The sequence below is a fragment of the Aotus nancymaae genome, unplaced genomic scaffold (genome assembly GCF_030222135.1).
Source record: "Aotus nancymaae isolate 86718 unplaced genomic scaffold, 86718_ANA_hifiasm-v0.15.2.pri h1tg000062l, whole genome shotgun sequence".
Lineage (NCBI taxonomy): Eukaryota > Metazoa > Chordata > Mammalia > Primates > Aotidae > Aotus > Aotus nancymaae.
The window spans coordinates 32857759-32879851 of NW_026988476.1; the positions used below are offsets into that span (position 1 = coordinate 32857759).

Genomic DNA, 22093 nt, shown 5'->3' on the forward strand with positions numbered 1-22093 from the left:
CTCTGCAATCAAATTCTTTTTGTTTGTATTCCTCAAAAAGCAGCAGCCCCAAAGCTGGCACCAAGTGGTTCCTGAATACTGGAAAGTCGGGTCTCAGGAACAGGTAGAGAGAGGTAGTACCAGCTGCACATTGGTTGGTGGGCTGCTGGCCAGTGGGCAGGTGGTAAGGAAGAAAAACTGGACAGTGGGCCTTGGAGGGCCAGGGAATAAAGGAGGAGCAGGCTCTGGGAAACAAAGTGTAGCTCTTGCTGCTGCCTGCCCTTTCCACACAGCCAGCTCCCCACTCTTCAGTTATTACCAAGCTAGGGTCAATAAGAGCTTCTGACACTTCCTTGAACTTCAGGCTAACTTGACACTAACAAAGACACCTAAAGGTGAACTGAGGACAGACCTCTGGGAGTACTGGGCAGTGTGACATGGTGGGAATTTGGAATCAGACAGACTTTGCTGTGTGGTCTTAAACAAATTACCCAATTTCTCTAAATTAAAGTTCTTTGAATGCAAGCAAAGACAAAACGAGTTTTGGTCGACTTAAAAAAACAAGAGTGTGAGGGAGCTCCTAGGTTGATGGGGAAAAGGAGAACCAGGCTCAGGACTAGGAGAAGGATGGACTCCAGGGCAGCTCAAAGGTCTAGGCAGCAGGAACAGAGGTTGGTCTGTCTCAGAGTCTCTGCTGCCGAGATGAATAGACTCCACGTTTCTCCCTTCTCTAATCCACTTTACTCTGCAGTCAAAGTCCTGGGAGAAGTGTCTGATTGTTCCAGTATAAGTCACATGCCCACCTCTTGGCCATGGGCAAGCAGGGTTTCTTTGCTGGCAGATCCACCAAGGCTACACACAATAAGGGAAAAGAAATTCCTCCAAAAACGCTTTTTTGCCTGCAGTTGAGCTGAGCGTTGTCAGAAGAAACTTATACTGAGTTCCACTAGGGTTGAGGGATGAGGGATTATGAGGTTGTCCATTGGAAATGGGTTGGGGACAACCTTGTTTGCCCTGTTTGTGGGTCTATTCCCTACACTTAGAACATTCAGCATGTTAGCAACTCAAAAAATGTTAAATGAATGGATGAAACACAACCTTTGCATTTAAGGAAAGCCTTTGCACTCAAAGAAGTAACTGATGGGAATTGCATGCTCCTAGGGCAGACAAGGGTGGAGAACTATTTGTCCTTTAAGTGCTTCTTAAATCACATGAAGTCTGCTTAACTCTGCAAAGTAGGATCAACTCTCAGCACTGACACTGCAGAAAGTGACTGTGATCCAAGACTTAGAGGAGGCAGATGCCTGAAGCTCTTCACCCACTGGCTCTTGCCTCATTTCTTTCCTGCTCCACGCTCCCTCCCACTCTGACCTCTGGCCATCTGAATGACTTGCAGCTCCTGGCTGCTTTACTCCACCCCCTCTCCTTCCAACTCCTAGTCTTTGACCAAAACCACTAGCTTTTAGGATTCCACTTAAATACCACTTCTTCCAGAAAGCCTTCCTTGAACCTAAATCCCAAGGCTGGACTAGTTGGCCCTCCTTGTGCTCCCACAACACCCTGGGTTTACCCCAATGATGGATCTCACTGCTCTTTGTTATGACCTCCTGTTTATTTTTCATTCTCCACTTGCTTTGACTTGAGCTCCTTGAGTGCAGACCCTGGTCCTTCTTGTGTCCTCAGGGCCGACCTGGCTCAGGGCCTGGTCCCCTAGTAGAAGCTCAGTAAATCTTTGTTGAATGAAAGAATTAATGAATGTGGTGTTAACAACAGGACTCATTAAAGAGTCCTGGGTTGCAGGACCTGAAATCTTCCAGGCTCTTCAGAGGTCATTGTGTCTAAGATATTTCTCTCTATGGTATTTTCCTTAAACTATTTCTCATGATTGTCAGATAATAATTATAAGATGAAATAATTTTAAGATACTTCCAGCTCCCTGCCACTAGCTCCTCATTCTCAGCCCACTCTCTCACAAGACTATTTCCCTAATTCCCACAACATGCCCTTCTATCCCTCTGATTAACTAGACATACCCTTTGGTTTATACATACTGGAAATCTTTATCTTCTTTATTTACTGTGTGTGTATTTAATAGGACAGCTGTCTCAGTCACGTAGCCAGTACCAAGACAGCAAGTGCATCATGCCTTTCTTTGTGTAGAACTTTGTGCGGTGCCACAAGAAAGCAGGGGCGTCTCAGAGGAGACAATGATCAGAATTGTTTTGTGTTCAGTAGGAACCAGAAAGGGTGGAGTTTGCATGACCATAAACAAAGGCTGACTGCAACTAATAGAAAATTCTTGAGAGTATTCCATCCCCCACCCAAAGTCTACCTCATTGTGTCATTCAGCTGGCTTTATCTCCCCAGCCAACTCAAGGCCATCCAGGACCGCAGTGCGTTGGTGGGCTTTGAGTGAATAGGCTGGTACTGTTAGGACTGATGGACCTCTTGGATGTGATATGGGAAAAGATTCAAAGGAAGGCCAAGGGTGAAAGGTCTCCCAGGCTTTTTTTTTTCTCAAAGACAAAAGATGGTAGGTAGTATGTACAAACACCTGTGAGGTTTTTGTTTTTCTAGCTAGATCCTGACTGATACACCACCTGTGAGTAACTCACTTATTTGTTGACGTGTTAATTGTCTATCTCCCCTGCCTCCACTAGAAATGTAAGCTCCACAAGGGCAGGGACTTTGCTTTGTTTACTTTGTGCCCCTACACTCATAACCATTTCTGATATATGCTAGGCACTCAATATTTTTTGAATGAATGAATAACATACTCCAGCATCCAGGGAACAGGTAGGAAAGTGATTACATGGGGCAAAAGAGAGCAAGGTCTGAAGTTTGTTCATATTAGGGAATTAGCTATTGCAACAACAAAAGGACAGTGAGCTGTTCAGCCTGTCTTTTTCTTTCCTGGATATCTAGGGGGCAGTAAGTCATGGCCAAGTCCTACCAGTATCATTTGACCTCTGTGCCAAATCACACTTTTGGATAGGAGACCGTGGAATCCCTGGAATCTCTGGATGGGACACGGTAGAATCCCTGGGTCCTGAACAGAGTCCAGGATAGCTGTGCAAATGGTCTAAGAAAATGTCCATTCATGGCGTCCCCCTCTGCTGCTCTCGCTGGAGCCCTGTGAAGTCTGTCGTGGTGGGGAATGGTGCAGTTTGCATTTGAACTTGCTCCTTTTCCTGAAGCTTGAACTTCACACATCCAGCACATTGTTCCAGAATTTATAACGCAAAGTCTACATATACATTCCTGTACCCCTTGATATCCTTAAACTTGTTGCTCCTCATATTAGCTTGGATCTGCCTTTGGCCACTCTTGAAGGGGATGGTCTCCAGAATGACGCTTGCTCGGTGTTGAGGTTTGAGGACTCCAAGGCTGCAACAGATAATGGAGTATGTCAGAAAACCATAGGCATGATGATGACCCTGGAGCCTTTTTCCACCCAGCTTCCTGAGTGGGAGGGAGTGCTTTCACTTTCCCTTCCCCAGTGTTGTAGGCCTGGCCCAGGAGCCGGTGTCCAGGGAGAAGGATAGAGCTAATCTTGGAGCGGGGGAGGGGAACAGAAGAGAAGGTCGAGCACTTGCAGCACTCACAGGATTTTCTGCTGTTTCTTGAAAAGGCCACTTCCTTCCACAGTCAGCACACAGCCCTCAACCTGTTCTGAGAGGGGGTTTGAAAATATCACCTGTATGGAGAGTGGCTGGTTCACAACGGCTGCTCCTAGAACCTAAACAGACCAGGAGGGAAAGGAGAATTAGTCCTCATTCCCCAACTCACCAGACATTTATGAAGGGCACTGTTCTGTAGAGTGGCAGAATATGCCACCCCCAAATATACCACTTTGGCATAAGAATTACTTTGAGCCAAAGACAATTGAGAAGAAGCAGATACAAGAAAAACTCTCTGGTTTCTCCTTATTTGCCTAAAAGCGGGACATAAATTTGCAAAGGTGTCCCCCCTCCCCTCTCTACCAGGAAGGACAAAGGCTGATCACCAGAGATGACTTTAGACCCTTATGGGCCTGACACTGAAGCGGGTGCAAGAGGAATCTACACCACAAACTGCCTAAGTACGTTTTATCTACCATGAGTTTCCCATATATTTGCCTTCCCACAGTTCGCCACCCTTTGAGACTCTTGGTCCTTTCCCTTTCTCTTGTCACTTCTGTAAAAACATATTGCTTCTTTGCTAAGATGCCACAAAAGCCCAAGTTCTAGCCAAACCTTCGTGTTTCCCCACTGGAGGGGACTCCATGGGCTTACTTGACAGGGTCTAGGAGGTTGGTTGGCCTTGGGGAGAAAGCACGGGAAGGAAGGGAGCCCTTCAAATCTTCCCACTCGGAAGACCACAGAATGTCAGAGCAGGAGGGGTCCTCAGAGGCCATCTAGTCTAATCCCCTCTCTGACAGTTCAAGAAACAGAGGCCCAAGGGCTTGTCCAGGGATTCACAGCCAAAAAATGGCAAATCAAGTCTGAACTAACCTTCACACAAGGCTCTCCCCTGACCAGAGACCCTCCCATCTGGGTTCTTTCCTTATGTTGACCCATGGGGGAAGGCCAACAGCAGGAGAGGCACAAGAGGGGGCTCTCCCATTGTCCATGGCACCTGCTCAAGTATCCATCCATAAAGCCTCTAGTGGGTGGTAAAAGAGGATGAAGACCTTTCAGATGAACTTCCCCCTCCTGGAGCACCAGAAGAGGCAAAGGAAGGAGGGGATGCTCTCCTAAGCAGACCTAGGCTGCCTGCCCTCTCACAGAGTTTCACCCCCTGCCCACTGGACCCAAGGGGCCCACAAGCCATTTGTGGGAGTCCTGCCTACATTAATCATGATGCTCGGGTAAGATAAGGTGATGATCTTGTTCACCAGGATTTTCTTGGGACTGCTTTTCTCTTCACCCAAGGCGCTGATGCGGATCAGCTTGTCTGTTGACAGGTACTGGCTGTACTGGGAATAGGAGATTTTGCAGGGGTAGGCCTTTGCTAAAGAAAGAACACAAGGATTGAGTGAGAATAGCTGAAAAAATCAGCCAGACCTGAGGCCCTCTTCCACAGAGAAGAGGGAGTCAACATGTACCCAGTCCCAGAGAAGCAGGTGGTAGCTTTTCAGATGAGGAAATGAGCTGTAAAGAGCCAAAATGGCAGCCCAAGGCCATTCTGCTAGGAAATGGGAGAGCTGAGGCTCCAACCAAGGTCTCAGAGACTGCAAATCTCAGGCTTTTCCTGCAAAACCAGCTACTTTTATTGGGATAGGAAAGGAGGAGGAAGAGAAAGGAGGGAGAAAAGAGAAGGAGATACTAGGAAGGAAGGGAGAAGGAAGGAGAAGAGGGAAGGAGGGGAAGTCTGTGCCAAAGAGGACAGTAGGAATACCGGGGTCTCAGGGGTCTGATCCCAGAACCCTGTTGGCTGGCTCAACCCCACTGACATTGCCAAAACTGACTCTGCGTACACAATCTGTGCATGTGCTTACCTTCTTGAGGAGAGAGTGTGATGAATGCTACATCTTGCCAGAATGGGGGCAGGGGGTTGCCATCGTGCAGCAGAGACTGGGCACTCAGGTTCACTTTGAGGTCCTTGAACTGGGAGGACATGTTGAGGGCCAGCAGAGCAAAGGATATATCCTGGCCCATGTTGGGTGGGTCGAGCAACTTGAATTTCAGGGAGACCTGGACCACATCACTGGGTCTAAGGGAAGGCACATCCAGGCTCCGAGGGCTGTCCTGGCTCAGTGGTGTGGGCCTGGAAGGTTGTAACTCTGCTCCTCTTCGGGAGCCATGGAACCTTCTAGCCTTCAGCTTCTGCAGAGCCTTCAGAAACACCTGTCTCTCCTGGAGGGAACCTGATGGGGGAGAGCACAGCACTAGCTGTGAGCCAGGCTGATCTGGGTAGGCTGAGGCTGAGTGCCATTCCCCACCCAATATCTCCACCAACAGCTTTAAGTCTTCATTCCCAGTAACAAGCATTTCCTCCACTCCTTGTGAGCTTTCCCAGGTAGACTCTGCTGGGCACTTCACACCCTTCCTCCTGTATCAGCCACAAGCAAGGTGTATCATTACCATTATCATTCTTATTATTGTTATTCTTCCATACACAGATAAAGAAGATAAAGAAAAGGAGTCTAAAATAAGTCTCACCACCTGCCCAAGTCACACAACTAGTAAGGAGCAGAGCCCAGGTGGAAACCAAACCTGCTCAACTCTAAAACCTGTGCTTGTGGCCACTCTATTCTATCCTGATGTCCTCAAGGGAAAAACAAAGGCCCACAAACGCAGAGAAATAAATCTCTTTTTAAAGACAGCAGGAGATGGTGTGATTTCCTGTTCTGGAGCCAGATTATTGGTCAGGGAGAGACTAATTCCTGGAAGCTGAGGAACGGAGAAGCTCAGTAAATAAGTATATAAATATGAGAGGAAGTCTAGGCATGCAGAGTTCCCAGAGTGGCCCCAGGTTCCCTGTTCTATCTCAGGGGTCCCTGTGGGTCACATGTGGAGTAGTACTCACCCCTTCCTTCCTTATAATTCCAAAATCTGCCTTTGTTGAGTACTTACTGTCCCCAGAGACCAGCTCTACCCCTTCAATGCATTTGCCACAACATCCTTAGGCAGAGGCCACTTTTATCCCCTTGCTCTGGGGGTCTTTCTAAACCCAGTTCCAGATAAAAGAGAATCTGGAGACATTTACTTCAGTAAGAGGGGGCCAACAGGCTGAGCACGGTGGCTCACACCTGTAATCCCAGCACTTTGGGAGGCCAAGGTGGGGTGGATCACTTGAGGTCAGGAGTTCGAGACCAGTCTGACCAACATGGTGAAACCCTGTTTATACTAAAAATACAAAAAACATTAGCCAGGCATGGTGGCAGGTACCTGTAATCCCAGCTACTCAGGAGGCAGGAGACAGGAGAATTGCTTGAACCCGGGAAGCAGAGGTTGCAGTGAGCTGATTGTGCCATATTGCACCTAGCCTGGGTGACAGAGTGAGACTCCATCTCAAAAAAAAAAAAAGAGTGGGCCCAAAGATTTGGGAATCCAATTTAGTGCATCTGTGGTCTGTGCAACCCCAGACCCTGTCTGGCTGGATGAGAGGAGACTGGCCCAAGGAACACCTGATCAGGACACTCAGGCCCACCAGGATATGGCTCCAATTCCCCTGAGTCCACAGGGGACCCTATGGGCCTCTCTATCAAATGCTGTCAAAGCCCTGCCCATATTCCCTTGGTACTTGCCATTTCAGTGCCCACAGGCCCTACTTTGAAATTGCAGCCCCTCCAACTCTGTCTGAGACTTTCTCTGTCACCTGAGCAGACTCAGCTCAGGCACGGGGTGGGCCAGAAGTGCTAGAGAATTTACATCCCCCAGGAACAGCCCTCAACTCATGACCGACAGAAGTTGATGGATAAATACCCTAGATCCTGTGCCTCTCTGCTGCAATAAATCTGCAGTGTTGTTCTACACTTCACACTGAATCAGTGATAGGGTTGCCAGATTTAGCAAACAAAAATACAAGGCAATTTAATTTGAATTTCAAATAAACAACAAATAATTTGGGACTTTTTCTTTTCTGTTTTAAGAAATGGGATCTCACTCTGTTGCCCAGACTGGAATACAGCAGTAACATCATAACTCACTGCAGTCTCGAATTCCTGTGCTAAAGTGATCCTCCCATCTCAGCCTCCCAAAGTGTTGGGATTGCAGGTGTAAGCTACAGCTCCTGGCCTGGGACATACTTACACTAAAGCATTATTTGTCCTGTATTTTCCCTGGCAGCCTCACTCCCAGAGCTCCCAGACAGCTGTCCATTGTGCTAACAGGCTTGAAAATGTACTCTACATCCACTTCCTTCACTTCCTTGTCTCCCTTCCTCACTCTGCTACCAGGATTTCCAGGATTGCCTCATAAATAAACCACTTGTATTTGAATCCTTGCCTCAGGATCCATTTCTGGGGTAACCCAGCCAAGATGAGGCCAGAGTCCTAGGGAAGGGGGTGGTGATGGCACTGCTGGGCTGTGTTCAACACTCGTACCCTACTGTGGACCCTCTTCCCAGGCGGGGAATTCTGGAGCCTCCCTGCGTCTGTCCCTGAGGCCCATGTAGATGAACCACAGACAACCACTTACCCAGTACTCCCAGCAACTGATCGGCCCTCCCCACCACCTCTACCCACCCTGCCTTGTGCCTGCTCAGATCCTCCCCAGCCAGATCCCAGCTCTGGCCCTCACCCTGCCTCTAGCCCTCATGGACTGGATATTTTTGCCTGGCTCCCTGGTAGCTGAACCTAGTAACTGGCCATTCTCAATTTCCAGGCATTCATCTATACCTGACCAACATAGCCTCCCCTGTGGTCCTGCGACCAGGGCTGTCACCTCAGAGTCAGCCTCTGGCCCTGTGGCTCCACAGGGAGGAGAAGGTGGGAGTGAACATCCGGCCTCACCTCAGCCTGTCCTCCAAAGACTCAATGAAACACAATGAATTAAACAATACCCTAAATAAAATAAATGAATGGCAGAGTGTTTACTAAATTCCCTGCCATCTTCAACGGGAGGCTGATTTTGGGGTGAAGGATTCATATTCTGTAGGGGCTCTCCAGTCCATGTGAGTGCCTGTGGTGGGAGCTTGCTGGCCTGCAGGATGTGGGGTGGAGGTGGCATGAGGAAGTGAGGCCATGAGGCCACCCCAACTGGGGCCTCAAAACTGAACAGCTGAGGAGACAGTGGGGCTGGGTCCTGCCCTGCAGATGCTCTCTGACTCTCTAGGGTGGGGGAAGGTTCCCAGAGGGCTGGGGCTCTTAGTAGGGCTGGCTTAGTCATACCTTCTTCATACTTGTAGTTCTCCGTGATGTCATCCCGCTCATCACTCTGGATGCTCTTTGTGCTGATAAAATTGCCAACAGAACTCGTGTCCTGGTGAAGCTTCTGCTCCTTCCCTCCCTGGACGAGCCAGGACATGCAGTCAGCATTCACCATGGAAAACACAAAGGGTGTGTCGTAGTTCAAGTCCACTTCTCCTTCTTTGATGGCTCTGACAGAGGCAGGGCCGCAGCAGTAGAGGCCTGAAGGAGAACAGGGGAGCCTCGGTGGGCCATTTGTTGCAGGACTGGGCAGGGGTGGGGCACTCTTCACGGGAGTGAGTCCTGCCTTTCTTCTAGAGAGCCTCACCGTTGCTCGTCTCCTGAGGTGTGGCATCCAGTACCTGCCAGCCTCCATATCCAGGGGGAAGATCCTTCCGGGCCATCCAGCACTCATTCCAGACGTGGAAGTTCCTGTGTCAAACAGAGCCAAGGGAGACGTAGTATTGCTTGGTCTTTCTAGAACAAGGCAAGGGATGGATGAAAAAGTGAACCGTACAGACTTAGCACACACAGGGCTTGAAACCTCTGTGGGTAGCCAGGCTCGGTGGCTCCTGCCTATAATCTTAGCACTTTGGGAGTCTGAGGTGAGAACATTGCTTGAGCTCAGGAGTTCAAGATTAACCTGGGCAATAAAGCAAGACCTTGTCTCAAAAAAAAAAAAAAAAAAAAAAAAATTAGCTAGGCATCATGGCGCATGCCTACAGTCCCAATTACTTGGGAGGTGGAGGTGAGGATCACTTGAGCCTGGGAGATCAAGGCTGCATTGACCTTGATCATACCACTGCACTTCAGCCTGGGCAGCAAAGCCAGACCTTGTTTCAAAAAAAAGTTAATTAATTTTTTTAAGTGAAAGCTCTGTGGCTGAATAGTGACAGAGCTTCTTCTCGTGGGCCTCTGTTTGCCTCCCAGAAAAGAGTTTCCCTCTGCAGACTCAGCTTGTGAACAGAAAGCGAAGGCTTCCAGAGTCCACTGAAGTTAAAAATCCTTCACTGTCTCATGAAACAGACTTCATGGACTCTTTCTTGTGTATGTTGCTGACTCACAGAGGCACTTGTGGTCTTTGTGTTCAGAGGTAAGGCCGTCCTGTGATCAGAACTGTTGGAACTCAGGAAACAATACCCCAAAATAAAGATATTAGAAGCAGAAGTGTTTTTTTTGGGCCTCTTTCTGTCTTTGTGTCTCTCAGTCTCACTTACCCCCATGGCTAGCCATAGAAACTAAAATCTCTCTTCCCGAAGGTGGGAAGGTCACGGAAACCAGAACCCCTTTTCCCCAAAGCCAGTCTTAAAACCTAAAAATATTACCCTAACCTTCCCTCTGCTTTTTTGTATAAAAACTGGGCATAAAAAATTTATCTGATCTACTCTGTTTGACTGTAGGTAATAAGACCCTCATTCCAGTGAGGATCCTGCCCCATACTGGGAAGGAACACATGCTCAGAGAGGCCAAGTCCAAGCATATTTCTACATGGCTGTCTGTACTCTGTTAGACTAAGCATAAAAATGGACAATTTCCCCTGTATCTTTGGGTCTTCATTCTGAAGCCTCCAGTGTACGTGTTTATAAATGCATATACCTTTTCTCCTATTGATCTGATTTGGTGAGTTGATTTTTTTTTAAACAAATCTTCAGAGGGCAGTGGGGAAATTTTCTCTAGGCCCTACAGAACCAGGAGTTTCTGTGAAGGAGGTGACAAATACGAAAACCTCAACACAGGGCAGGACACTTTTACGGTGTGAGACTCCTAAACCCCAGATGGGCTTTGCTCAGCTGTCTCCCAACTGAAGACTGGCAAGAGGGGTGCGGGCAGCCTTGGCAGAGTTGGGATGGGATGCAGGAGGTGAAGGGGAGAAGGCTCATGGATATCGTCCTGCCCTTCTTCCTGCCATAGGGCTTAGCTCTGATGTGTGGCCCTAGAAATAGGTTGAGAGGTTGTTTCTCACCAGATAGTATCCTTCTTATTCCCCAAAATCCTGCCCGTGTTGTCATAATACTCATCTATGATCAGGTTTCCATCTGTGTCGTGGCCAGAGTCAAAGTTGGTAATCACACGGGTGGGGATCCCCAGACACCTCATCACTGCAAAAAGGGCAGAAAAAAAATCACCTGTGAGCTGTGGATTCAGGACCTGTGTATTCCTGGACTTAGGGCCCTGGATCTGGGGAAATCTTTCATTTACCATCTGCAGGACCATGCTGGAGCTATCCGGAGCACTGGAATAGTGATATTTATTTCCAACTTCCTTCCCCACTTCTGGAGCTCATGAGAGAGATTCTATGGAAAGATTGGGTTGCTGGCTGCACAGATAGGCACTGCCTGAGCCAACAGAAAGTCTAGCAAGCTATGAATTCTGCTTACGCCATGAGGGTGGGACAAGCATGCCTCTCCTTTGGCAAAATTCAAAGGCCTGACTCAACTGCATTTCTATTCTGGCCTTAAGTCTCCATCTTCAAGCCAAAGCTGGAATTCTATTCCTTTCTATGGTTAGGATTATTGCTTGAGACCATCATATTCTTAAGCAAAAAGTTCTGTGGCTTGGATTCCCCCTTTTTCCTGGGTATATGATCTTGGAAGCCTCTCTAGGAAAGCATCACAGATAAAGCCAAAAAGAAGCATCACAGATAAAGCCAAGAAGAAAAGAAAGCTATGTAACAAGAGCTTAGAAAAGTGAGCGTTTCTACCTGGTAGGGAAATTCTTGAAAGAAGGTAGAGTATTATCTTTATTCCTGGGGGCCACACATTCTATTTGCCAGCCAACTTCCTTTCTTTATCTTCTGCCGTATCTCCCCCATTCTGTGCTCTTTTAAGAACAGGAAAATCCCATCACAAAATGCTCTGGGGATCCCTGTCCCTTCAAGTCCAGCAATGACAGCCCACTTAATTTAATAATGACAATGACAGTATGTAACAGCTGGGCATAGTGCTAAATGTTTCACACAAATTATCCTCAGGACAACACTACATGCTGGCTACTATTATTATCTCCATTTTGAAGACAAAGAATCAGAGGCTAAAAAAGTTTGCTACCTTGACCAAGGTCACACAGCTTGTAAGAGGCAGAGCCATCATTCAGATCCTGGTTTTACTGCTAAGCTTACAGTCACTACCAAGTCCAGCTCTCAGTAGTATGTATACAGTTCAGCATTTTCAGGTTTTCACCTAATTTTACATCCCAAACATTTTCCTATATTATCAAATATTTGCCAAAAGCAAGAATTTAGTGGTGATTATTTTGAAACATTTAGTTGGTTTTCTATTTTCCCCGTTATCAATACTGTAATAAATAGCTTTGTAGATCAATATCTCCCTCCCCAGGGTCAGATTCTCAGGGTTAAAATGACTGAGTCAAAAATATGGTTCTTTCTAAGGATTCTTACATACACTACTGTCATTTTTAAAAAATTTATAATTTTTACTTTAAACATTTAATGGCGTGTAGATTTTAGCTCACACTCTTCTTATTCTGCACTTTGACACACAGTCTCTCCAGGCCAGGGTAGGGAAAGGCCCCTGGATGTGACCAGAAAAGGGAGGGGAGAAGCGCAAAGGGAGCCTTGAGCTTTCCGTCACATGGCAGGTCTGAACAGGGCTGAAGAACTAGGGCAGGGAATGGGCAGAGCTGACAAGTGGGTTGTAGGTGGAGGTGAAACAGGACAGCTGCAGAGGTGAGGCTGAAGATTGAAAAGCTGTCACTGAAGGACCCTGAGACAGCAGTGAGGAAAGACAGCAGCATTGCAGGGACACATTTATGCTAAAAGTACAGTCAGGAGGGTGGATGACACTCACAGTAACAAGAAAATGTGCCAAGGAGGAGGGCAGGGAGGGAGAGCAGGGAGCAAGCCTCCTCTCGCCCTTCACCTGGATGAATGAGTTCATGAGTGGCCACCTGAATTGTCAATACCGGTGTCAACTCCTGCTAAACGTGACTTGATGGGCACTTTCCCACTCTAACACAGGCAACTGGTCTTGAAGCACTTTGAAGTTCTCTATTAGACCAGAGTACAAGGCTTGTGATGAATTCTTTAGGAGTCTGTCTTCCTGAGGGCAGGGATTGTGTGTTACTCATCTTTGTCATTACTCAGCTATTAACAATACAGGGTAAGGCCCATTTTGCATCTTGCTGCATCCTTGCTGGGTGGATGGATGAATGGTGTCTTGAGAATCTTTTGCCCATTCTGGTGATTTCTCAGTTCAACACACCACTATCCTAATGGCTGTGTGATATGCTTTGGGTACCAAGTTCAACTGTCCATAGAGCATTAGCTTTGAGTGATGATGGATTTGCACTGATCTGGTCTCACCCTTTGCTCATCATGGCTTGTGAGAGGACTTGGATGGGGAGCAGATTGTCACAGTGGAACAGAATGAAGTTACAGAGGGGCAAGAATGGTTTCTCGCATAGGGAGTGAAGCCAAGGCATCAGCTTCAAGGCTCTCAGATCTGTGCAGCACAAGTCATGCACATGCGTGTTTCCAGAGGCCTTGCTCCCTTTGTCCTTCTGGTTCTGTCCTCCCATGAAGAGCTCATCCCATCTATGGCTTTCTCTCTCACTTCTGTGCTCAGGACTCCTGAATTTGAATCTTGAGCCTGTCTAGGGACCTTGCTGTCAACGAACACATCGCTCACTGAAATGACTGTCTTCCTGTCCTCTCAGTCTTCCTTTCTAGTCAAGGACATCATCATTACCATAGGTGCACGGTGTCAAGAACTGCACAGCCATTATCTCCCTTAGTCCTCTTCATATGCATATGATTATCCCAACTTTAAAGATGAGACACCTGAAGTTTAGAAAGGTAAGCTCACATGGCAGAAAGAGAAAAGCCAGGGCAGGACATAAACCCATGATTCTCTGATCTCAAAGCCTCTCGTGCTTTTAACTGCAGGCCACAACACTGCAACTCCACGGGACATCCCAGCCACATCTCAGCCTCAATGCACCTTCCTCTGTGAAGTTTTCACCAATGACTCTACACCACACTCGTCCCTTCTCGTGCTCTCACATAACCCCAATCACCTGTGTTACACATTTCAGCACTGGATTCAGCTCTTTGTAATTTAATGTGTATGTCTTACGTCGTCTGTCAAATTACTAATCCCCCTAGAGTTGAGCTCAGATAAGACTTTGCTTGCATTTCTACATTCCTAGTACAAGGCTGGGCACAGGGTAGGTGCTCACTATATTCCTGTTGAAGTAAGGCACCTTTAACCTGTTTCTACAGACTATCAGTCCTCATGACTCACAGTTTGACATGAGATTTAGGTGATCTGTCATTGATGATTTTGTGGGAACTGAGTCCCTTGTAAAAGAGAAACTCATGTGTGGCATCTGTATTTATGTATATGCATACACTATACGCACGGATGCAGTGACAATTGGGCAAAAGTGAACAAGATCTCAGAGTTGGGAAGGGACCACAGTAAGGTATATCACACTGCATTCTCAGCATCAGTAATTTTATTTCTTCATTCAGCCATTTAGTACTCATTCAGTCATAAGTATTGAGACCAAGTAGTCAATTAGATGAAGAGGATACAAAAATGAAAGACATTCCTGCCTTTGAGGAGTACAAGTTCCCTTGACGGTAGCAGACCGTGTCCTGATGGTATATTAAAATGATGAGTATGGGGCTAGGCAGTGACTCACACTGGTAATCCCAGCACTTTAGGAGGCCAAGGAGGGAGGATTGCTTGAGTCCAGGAGTTTGAGACCAGCCTGGGCAACATAGTGAGATCTCACTTCTACAAAAAATAAAAATAAAAAAATAGCTGGGTATGGTGGCACACGCCCGTGGTCCCAACTACTCAGGAGGCTGAGGCAGGATTGTTTGAGCTCAGGAGGTTGAGGCTGCAGTGAGCCATGATGGTGCCACTGCAGTTCAGCCTGGGTGCTTCAGCCTGAGTGACAGAGTGAGATCTTGTCTAAAATAAAATAAAATATCGAGTATGTTTCATGACTGGCTGTAAAGTTCTTTTTGCCCCCATGAGGAAATGTGGCCCTAATTTTATAAGAAAATTCAGTGGAAAGTTAGAGTTCAATTTACTGAAATGTATTCAGTTAGCTTTAATGCCATACTCCCATGGCTTATATCGAGAAATGTGGCCAAAGCTCCAGTTCATAGAGTCAAAGTAATTGCGTGTAAATGTGATGACTTTTATTATCTTTTAATTTGTCCCTGGATGCACTAAGCTTCCAAATGATAAATATATAACTTCCTGCTCTTCATCCCATGCCTTAAATCGTCCCTTATAACCAAGATGGGTCCTATTGCTTTGGTCTGTCAGATATGCCATCACTAGATCATATTTGAACTGTTCTCTCTCATCTGTAATGGCAAGGAAATGAAATCTTACTTGTTTCCTTAACAGTACCTCAAATATGCAAAGGTATATCACCTGTCTTCCATGATAATCTCCAATCTTCTAGCCTACACTAGGACAAGGCCTTATGAAAATTATTTTTTAATAAGGAGATGGGGTAATTAAGAACTGAGCCCTAATCATCGAAGTGCAATAACCTGTTACTCAAGAAGTACAAGTGAGCACTGTTTACAGAGAAATAGGAAATGGAAACAAGGATATCAACCTTGAAGGAGCCAAGTGCAGCATGTAGGACCTGGATCATGCATTAGATGAAAATGGCATCCCAGAGGATGGCACTGGGCATTTCCCATGGAGCTGTGAGACCTGCTCTGTGGCTCTGTGGCAGATTTGTAAGGGTTACCTGGTGTGTGTGGGGGTCGTAAGTGGTAGAAAAAAGGTCCCTTCACAATCAGTACTACAGTCTACTCCCTCCATCTTCACAGAAGTCAGTCTCCTGGACTGATAGAGAAAAGACAAAAATTTCAGCTGCTTATGTGTGGATGGACAATCAGAAGACAGCTTTAAAAGGACAAGGCTCTAGTAAAATGTTTTATTTGAATATTTTTTATCTAACTTACAGTTGCAAAATACAAAGAACGGAGGAACAAGAAGACCAACAATACAAGGAAGTCCTCAGGTAAGTCTAAAAGGTAGAATTGTGCAGGACAATGGTCTCAGTGTCTTCAACAAAGTCACATATTGAATTAAAGGGTCTCTTTGAGATTAAAGGAGACACAGAGGACATTGCAACCAGGTGCAATGCTTGGTTCCTAATTAGATCCTGGTTTGGACAAACTGACTGTACAGACACAAACTGTAGACTCATCCCTGCCACTTCATGCTAGCAAAGGCTGAACCACCTCAGCCAGGCATCATGGTCAACATCAACAGTGATGAGTCATGTTGACAGGAGGTACCCTTCATATTATGTGAACAGAAAGCACTACTTTTGTTGTCTTTCTCCCCAAAATACATACTAGTCTGATCATGAGAACAATAACAGACAAATGGCAGTTGAGGGACTTCCTAGAGTAGCATCCACAGGGATGGGAAGCCCAAAAAAGAACTCAGCAGTCTTATTGAGTTAATGAGATGAGATCACAATTGAGGAAGGCTAAGATGACTAAAATTTGCAGAATGGAGTGTATGGAGGAGAGACAACTGAACAGAGAGAGTATTTTAGGGATCTGCAGAGGGGTCTTTCAAGTCTTTGGCTGAGTGGTGATGTGTGCAAGCATGAGGATGAAATTCCAGGAGGCCAGACAAAGCAATGGAGTGAAGAGGCCTCATAATACATAAGGCATTTGATAAGAGTCTTCAGAAGAGGCATGACTTAGCAGTGGGGCTAAATTAAGCTTAGAGTAAAGATTGCTCTGGAGCCATCATAACAAAACTTAAAAGCAAACCTCCAATAGCTCAAATTGATCTGCAAGGAATTTATTGCTGTGCCACACAAAGCCCTTTAAAGGAATAAAACAAAATCCAGTTCTCAACAACATAACACAATAAAAAAATGAGCAAGCATGCAAAGAAACATGAAAATATGGCTCATAGCCAGGAGAAAAATTAATCAATAGAACCAGATCCAGAAATGCCAGAGATAATGAAATTAGCACTGAGTGATGAATCATTCATACTCCAAACCTTAACATCAGGTAATATACCCACATAACAAACCTGCACAAGTATCCCTGAATCTAAAACAAAAGTTGAAATTATTTTTTTAAAAAGCTGACCTCAAAAAAAAAAGCAGACAAGGACCACAGAGAGCTATTTTAAATATTATAAATATGCTCAAAATGCTCAAGAGGGGGTATAGAAAAACATGAACATAATGAGAAGAAAAATGGAAGGTTAAAAAAAAGACCCAGTGGAACTTCTAAAGATGAAAAATACACACTGGTCCAAGTGCAGTGGTGTTTATCACTAATTCATCACAACCAGTTACAGATTTCTTTGTTCCTTTTCTACTCCCACTGCTTCACTTGACTAGCCTTAAAAAATAAAAATAAAACTATATACATATAAAAGAAAAATACAGTATATGAAACCAAAACTGTACTGAATAAAATACTGCACAAAACAATAATGTGATTTTTTTTTTTGAGATGGAGTCTCGCTCTGTTGCCAGGCTGGAGTGCAGTGGTGCAATCTTGGCTCACTGCAACCTCCACCTCCTGGGTTCAAGCGATTCCCCTGCCTCAGTCTCCTGAAAAGCTGGTACTACAGGTGCGCGCCACCACACTCGGCTAATTTTTTTTTGTATTTTAGTAGAGACAGGGTTTCACCATGTTGGTCAAGATGGTCTCGATATCCTGACCTCATGATCCACCCACCTCAGCCTCCCAAAGTACTGGGATTACAGGCATGAGCCACCACACCTGGCCAATAATGTTATTTTTGTGTGAAAACACATCCAACTACAATGCTACATATTAAACACATTAAAATATTTCTCTATCATGCAGGGAGGTGAATGGAAGTAGGCTAGGAGATAAAAGGGAGAAATTAATTGATTAATTTTAATAAGAGGGGCCCTTTACAAAGAGGGGCCTGAGCAGACCAGTTATGCTAAGTGCCATGAAATGAGGAATATACTTAACCCTAAACATCCCAAGGAGGAAAGAAAGGAACTAAAAGGGAGAAAAAGTGGTAGAGAGGGGAACTGAAGTTTCTGGGATAGCTAGCTAGAAACAACTTTTGAACGAGACTCAGCCAAACCCCTGGAGCCCAAGAGGCAGAGATTAAAACAGTACCAGACTGATTATAATAGCTAACATTTAGATAAGACTATGTGCCACTTTCTCGGAGAGATCCAAGATGGCTGATCACTAGCAGCTCGGGCTCGTAGTTCCCAGTGAAAGCGCAGAGAACGAGAGGACGCCACACTTTCAGACGAATATTTGTTGCTCACGATTCAGGAGATTCCCAGCAGAGGAGCCCCACGTGTCGCCAGAGCGACTCTTGTGGCCAGCACGGCGGTTTAGCTGGTGCCTTAGAGCGCCAGTTTTTGGTGCAGAGTCCGGAGATCCCCAGGCAGAAGAGCACCATCCATCTTAACACTGCTGTTTTTTGGTGCAGTGGATTGCTCAGACTTCGGCACTGGGAATCAACAAGTTGGACGTCTGCTCAGAGACCTAGTTAGAAAGTCGGTAATTACAAAGACAACAGACGGATAAATATATAATGAAAGGAAGAAATCAGCGTAAAAAGGCAGAGAATACTCAAAATCAGAATGCCTCTCCCTCCACAGGGGATCACAATTCCTCATCAGTAACGGAACAAGGCTTAATAAATTACGAGTGTGTTCCAATAACAGAAGCAGGTTTCAAAACGTGGGTGATAAGAAACTTCTGTGAATTAAAAGAACTTGTTCTAACCCAATGCAAAGAAACTAAGAACCTTGAAAAAAGGTTTGACGAAATGTTAATGAGAATGGACAATTTAGAGAGGAATATAAGTGAATTGATGGAGCTGAAAAACACAACACGAGAACTTCGCGAAGCATGCACAAGTTTAAACAGTTGAATTGATCAAGTAGAAGAAAGGATATCAGAAGTCGAGAACCAGCTCAGTGAAATGAAACGAGAAGACAAGATTGGAGAAAAAAGGATGAAAAGGAATGAGCAAAGTCTCCAGGAAATATGGGACTATGTGAGAAGACCTAATTTACGTTTGATAGGTGTACCTGAATGTGATGAAGAGAATGAATCCAAGTTGGAAAATACTCTTCAGGATATCATTCAGGAAAACTTTCCCAACCTGGCAAGGCAGGGTAATATTCAACTCCAGGTAATACAGAGAACACCACAAAGATATTCTTCAAGAAGACCAACCCAAGGCACATAATTGTCAGATTTATTAGGGTTGAAATGAAGGAGAAAATACTAAGGGCAGCCAGAGAGAAAGGTCAGGTTACCCATAAAGGGAAACCTATCAGACTTACAGCAGATCTCTCAGCAGAAACCCTACAAGCCAGAAAAGAGTGGGGACCAATATTTAACATCCTTAAAGAAAAGAACTTTCAACCCAGAATTTCCTATCCAGCCAAACTAAGCTTTATAATCGAAGGAAAAATTAAATCCTTTGCGAACAAACAAGTACTTAGAGAGTTCACCACCACCAGGCCTGCTTTACAAGAGCTTCTGAAAGAAGCACTATACATATAAAGGAACAACCAATATCAGCCTTTCCAAAAATATATCAAAAAGAAAAGAACATTAGCACAACGAAAAATTTACACTAACTAATGGGCAAAACAGCCAGCTACCATCAAATGCCAGTATTAAATTTATATATATTTTAATCAGATAAAAAGCCAAAACCTATTGGTATGCTGCATCCAGACCCATCTCACATGCAACGATACACAAAGACTCAAAACAAAGAGAAGGAGGAAGATTTATCAACCAATCAGAGAGTAAAAATAAACAAATAAATAAACAGCAGGAGATGCAATTCTCGCCTCTGATAAAGTAGACTTTAAAGCAACAAAGAACAAAAGAGGCAAAGAAGGACATTACATAATGGCAAAAGGATCAATGTAACAAGAAGAGCTAACGATTTTATAGAGCAACGAGACAGAAAATTAACAAGGACATCCAGGACTTGAACTCAGACCCGGAACAAGTAAACTTAATAAACATTTATAGAACTCTCCACTTCAAATACATAAAACATACATTACCACCTCACACCTATTCCATAAGTGACTACATAATTGGAAGTAAATCACTCCTCAGTAATCGCATAGCACTTCATAGGTTTAAATGAAATATTGGTTGTCTGCTAGTTGGTTATTTTCTTCCCTTATTCCTTCCTGTTTATATCAAGTATAATTATTGGTATAAAAGAGGTTTTCAATACCCATTACTAAACTGCATTCTAGCCTGGGCAAGAAAGCAATACTTCTATTCTCTCTCTCTCTCTCTCTTCCTTTTTCCTCCTCTTCTTTATTCTTTTTCTTTATTCTTTCTCTTTCTTTCTTTCTTTAAAAAAAAAAAAAAAAAAAAGACTATGTGCCAGACATCTTTCTATCTACTCTCCATATATTTATCAACAACCTGATGAGGGAACATTCCATACGATCGTATGTCAATGGAAATCAATGGAAAATAATGGTAGGTTTCTGTTTAGTCCAGGGCATTGCACAAAAGAGTTTGAATTGGGATCCAAGAAAAGCCTGAGGTAAAATAATGCATCAGGACCTTGGCTGCGGTTCCTTCTTTGAGACTTAAGGGTAAAAACAATGAGAACAAGAGTTATTGTATTGAAATGATGATGAGATACTTTATAAAGACCTCTACATAATTGAGTTAGAAAAATCTTAGATAATATCTAGCTCAGGGGTTTTCAAAAAGGTATTAAGCAGAGGGCCCTATATGCAAGCCAATCATAAGTGAGGATTTGATATATAAAAGACATGCAAGTGGGGTTGTTTTAGTTGAAGAGGAGGGTCCAGTCCCAGTCCCAACCAGGCAGCCTCCCATCTCCCACACCATTTCCCACCTCCCCTTCCCCTTACAGCCCCTAAGACCTAGGACCTGATTTTACAGAAGAGGGATGATGCCGTACACCTGCTTCTAGTCACACATTAGTACCTCCCAACCCTCAGCTCAACTCATTGCTGTCCTTCACCCCACTTCCAACCCCAGGCAGTTATGAGCAAGAATAGAGCAGGCATATTCCCAGGATCCCTGGCTTTTTCACAAACAATTTTCTTGAGATATAATTCGCATAGCATAAAATTCACCCTTGTAAAGTGTACAGTTCAGTGGTTTGTAATATAGTCACAGGTTGTACAACAATCTCCACTGTCTACTTCCAAAACAATTTCATCTCAAAAGGAAACCCCATTACATTAGCAGTCACTCCCAATTATCTCCTCTTCCCAGCCCTAAGCAACCACACTCTACTTTCTCTCTTTATGAATTGGCATATTCTGGACCTTTCATATGTATGAAATTATGCACTAGGTGGCTTTTTCATACCTGGATTTTGGGGAGTTTTCAGGCAACAGAACATCACTGTACCCTCTGTTCTCTTGCTATCGTGCAAGGCATTCCAGGCTACTTCCCAGACCTCGGCCAAGGGCTGAGGGTCCCAACCTTGTCAAAGAGTGAATGACCAGAACAAGAAGAGGCCAAGGACCTAGAACTCCAGGGTGGCCCTGAGCACAGGAAGGGTAGGCCAAGGGGTTCTCTAAAATCCTCAAGTAACAGGCAACTAAATGGATGCCAAGAACACAGCACATCCCGGAAATTACAACCTCATCTTTGATGTACACAAAGCCTCCTTTTGTGATTTTTCTATGGGAAGTTGAAGTTAATGTGTCAACATGTTGAAAGGCAACACTGGGAGGCGGGGCAGTAAAGGGGAGATGCGGGTCTGAGTCAGACCAGAGGCCCTCGGTCTCTTTAAGCCTGCTTCTTCATCTGTGAAATGGCTGTAATGATATCAGCTTTGCAGGTGGTGGTCAGGATTAGTAAAAGTGGAAGTGCCCAGTGTGTTCCTGATGGACTTAGTGCTGGATTAATGGCAGCTGTTATCAATGTTCATGAGGCAGTATGTCCTAATGGTTAGAGCATGGCTTGCAGAGCCAGCCAGACTTGGGTAGGAGACTGACTCTGCCACTCAAGTTCCTTATCTGCAAAATGGAGATGACAGGTCCCACCTCATAAGGTCATTCAGGGGATTAGATGATAAGATAACCCTAGCTGATCCTTCCTGAACACTCACTATAGTCAGGCACTTTTCTAAGCACTCTCCAGTGTGAACTCACTCAATCCCTTCAATAATCCTATGAGGTAGGTACCATTACTTTCCCCCTCATACATCAGAGGAAACTAAGGCACAGGTTAAATGACTTGCCCAAGGTCATTCAGACGATTAATGGTAGTGC

The 22093-nt window shown here is 45.0% G+C and overlaps 1 protein-coding gene across 1 annotated transcript in view; it reads right to left on the bottom strand.

Annotated features, from left to right (window-relative positions):
• Positions 1 to 2795: 2795 nt before the first annotated feature.
• TGM5 (transglutaminase 5) overlaps positions 2796 to 22093 on the bottom strand; it is a 30108-nt gene continuing 10810 nt past the window's right edge. Inside the window, exons 7-13 of the mRNA XM_064365719.1 lie at positions 10776 to 10911; positions 9141 to 9244; positions 8795 to 9034; positions 5459 to 5827; positions 4811 to 4971; positions 3585 to 3718; positions 2796 to 3366 (exon numbers count right to left, since the gene is read on the bottom strand). Coding sequence (XP_064221789.1) covers positions 3213 to 3366; positions 3585 to 3718; positions 4811 to 4971; positions 5459 to 5827; positions 8795 to 9034; positions 9141 to 9244; positions 10776 to 10911 — 1298 coding nt within the window. The 3' untranslated portion in view covers positions 2796 to 3212. The remainder of the gene's footprint in view (positions 3367 to 3584; positions 3719 to 4810; positions 4972 to 5458; positions 5828 to 8794; positions 9035 to 9140; positions 9245 to 10775; positions 10912 to 22093) is intronic.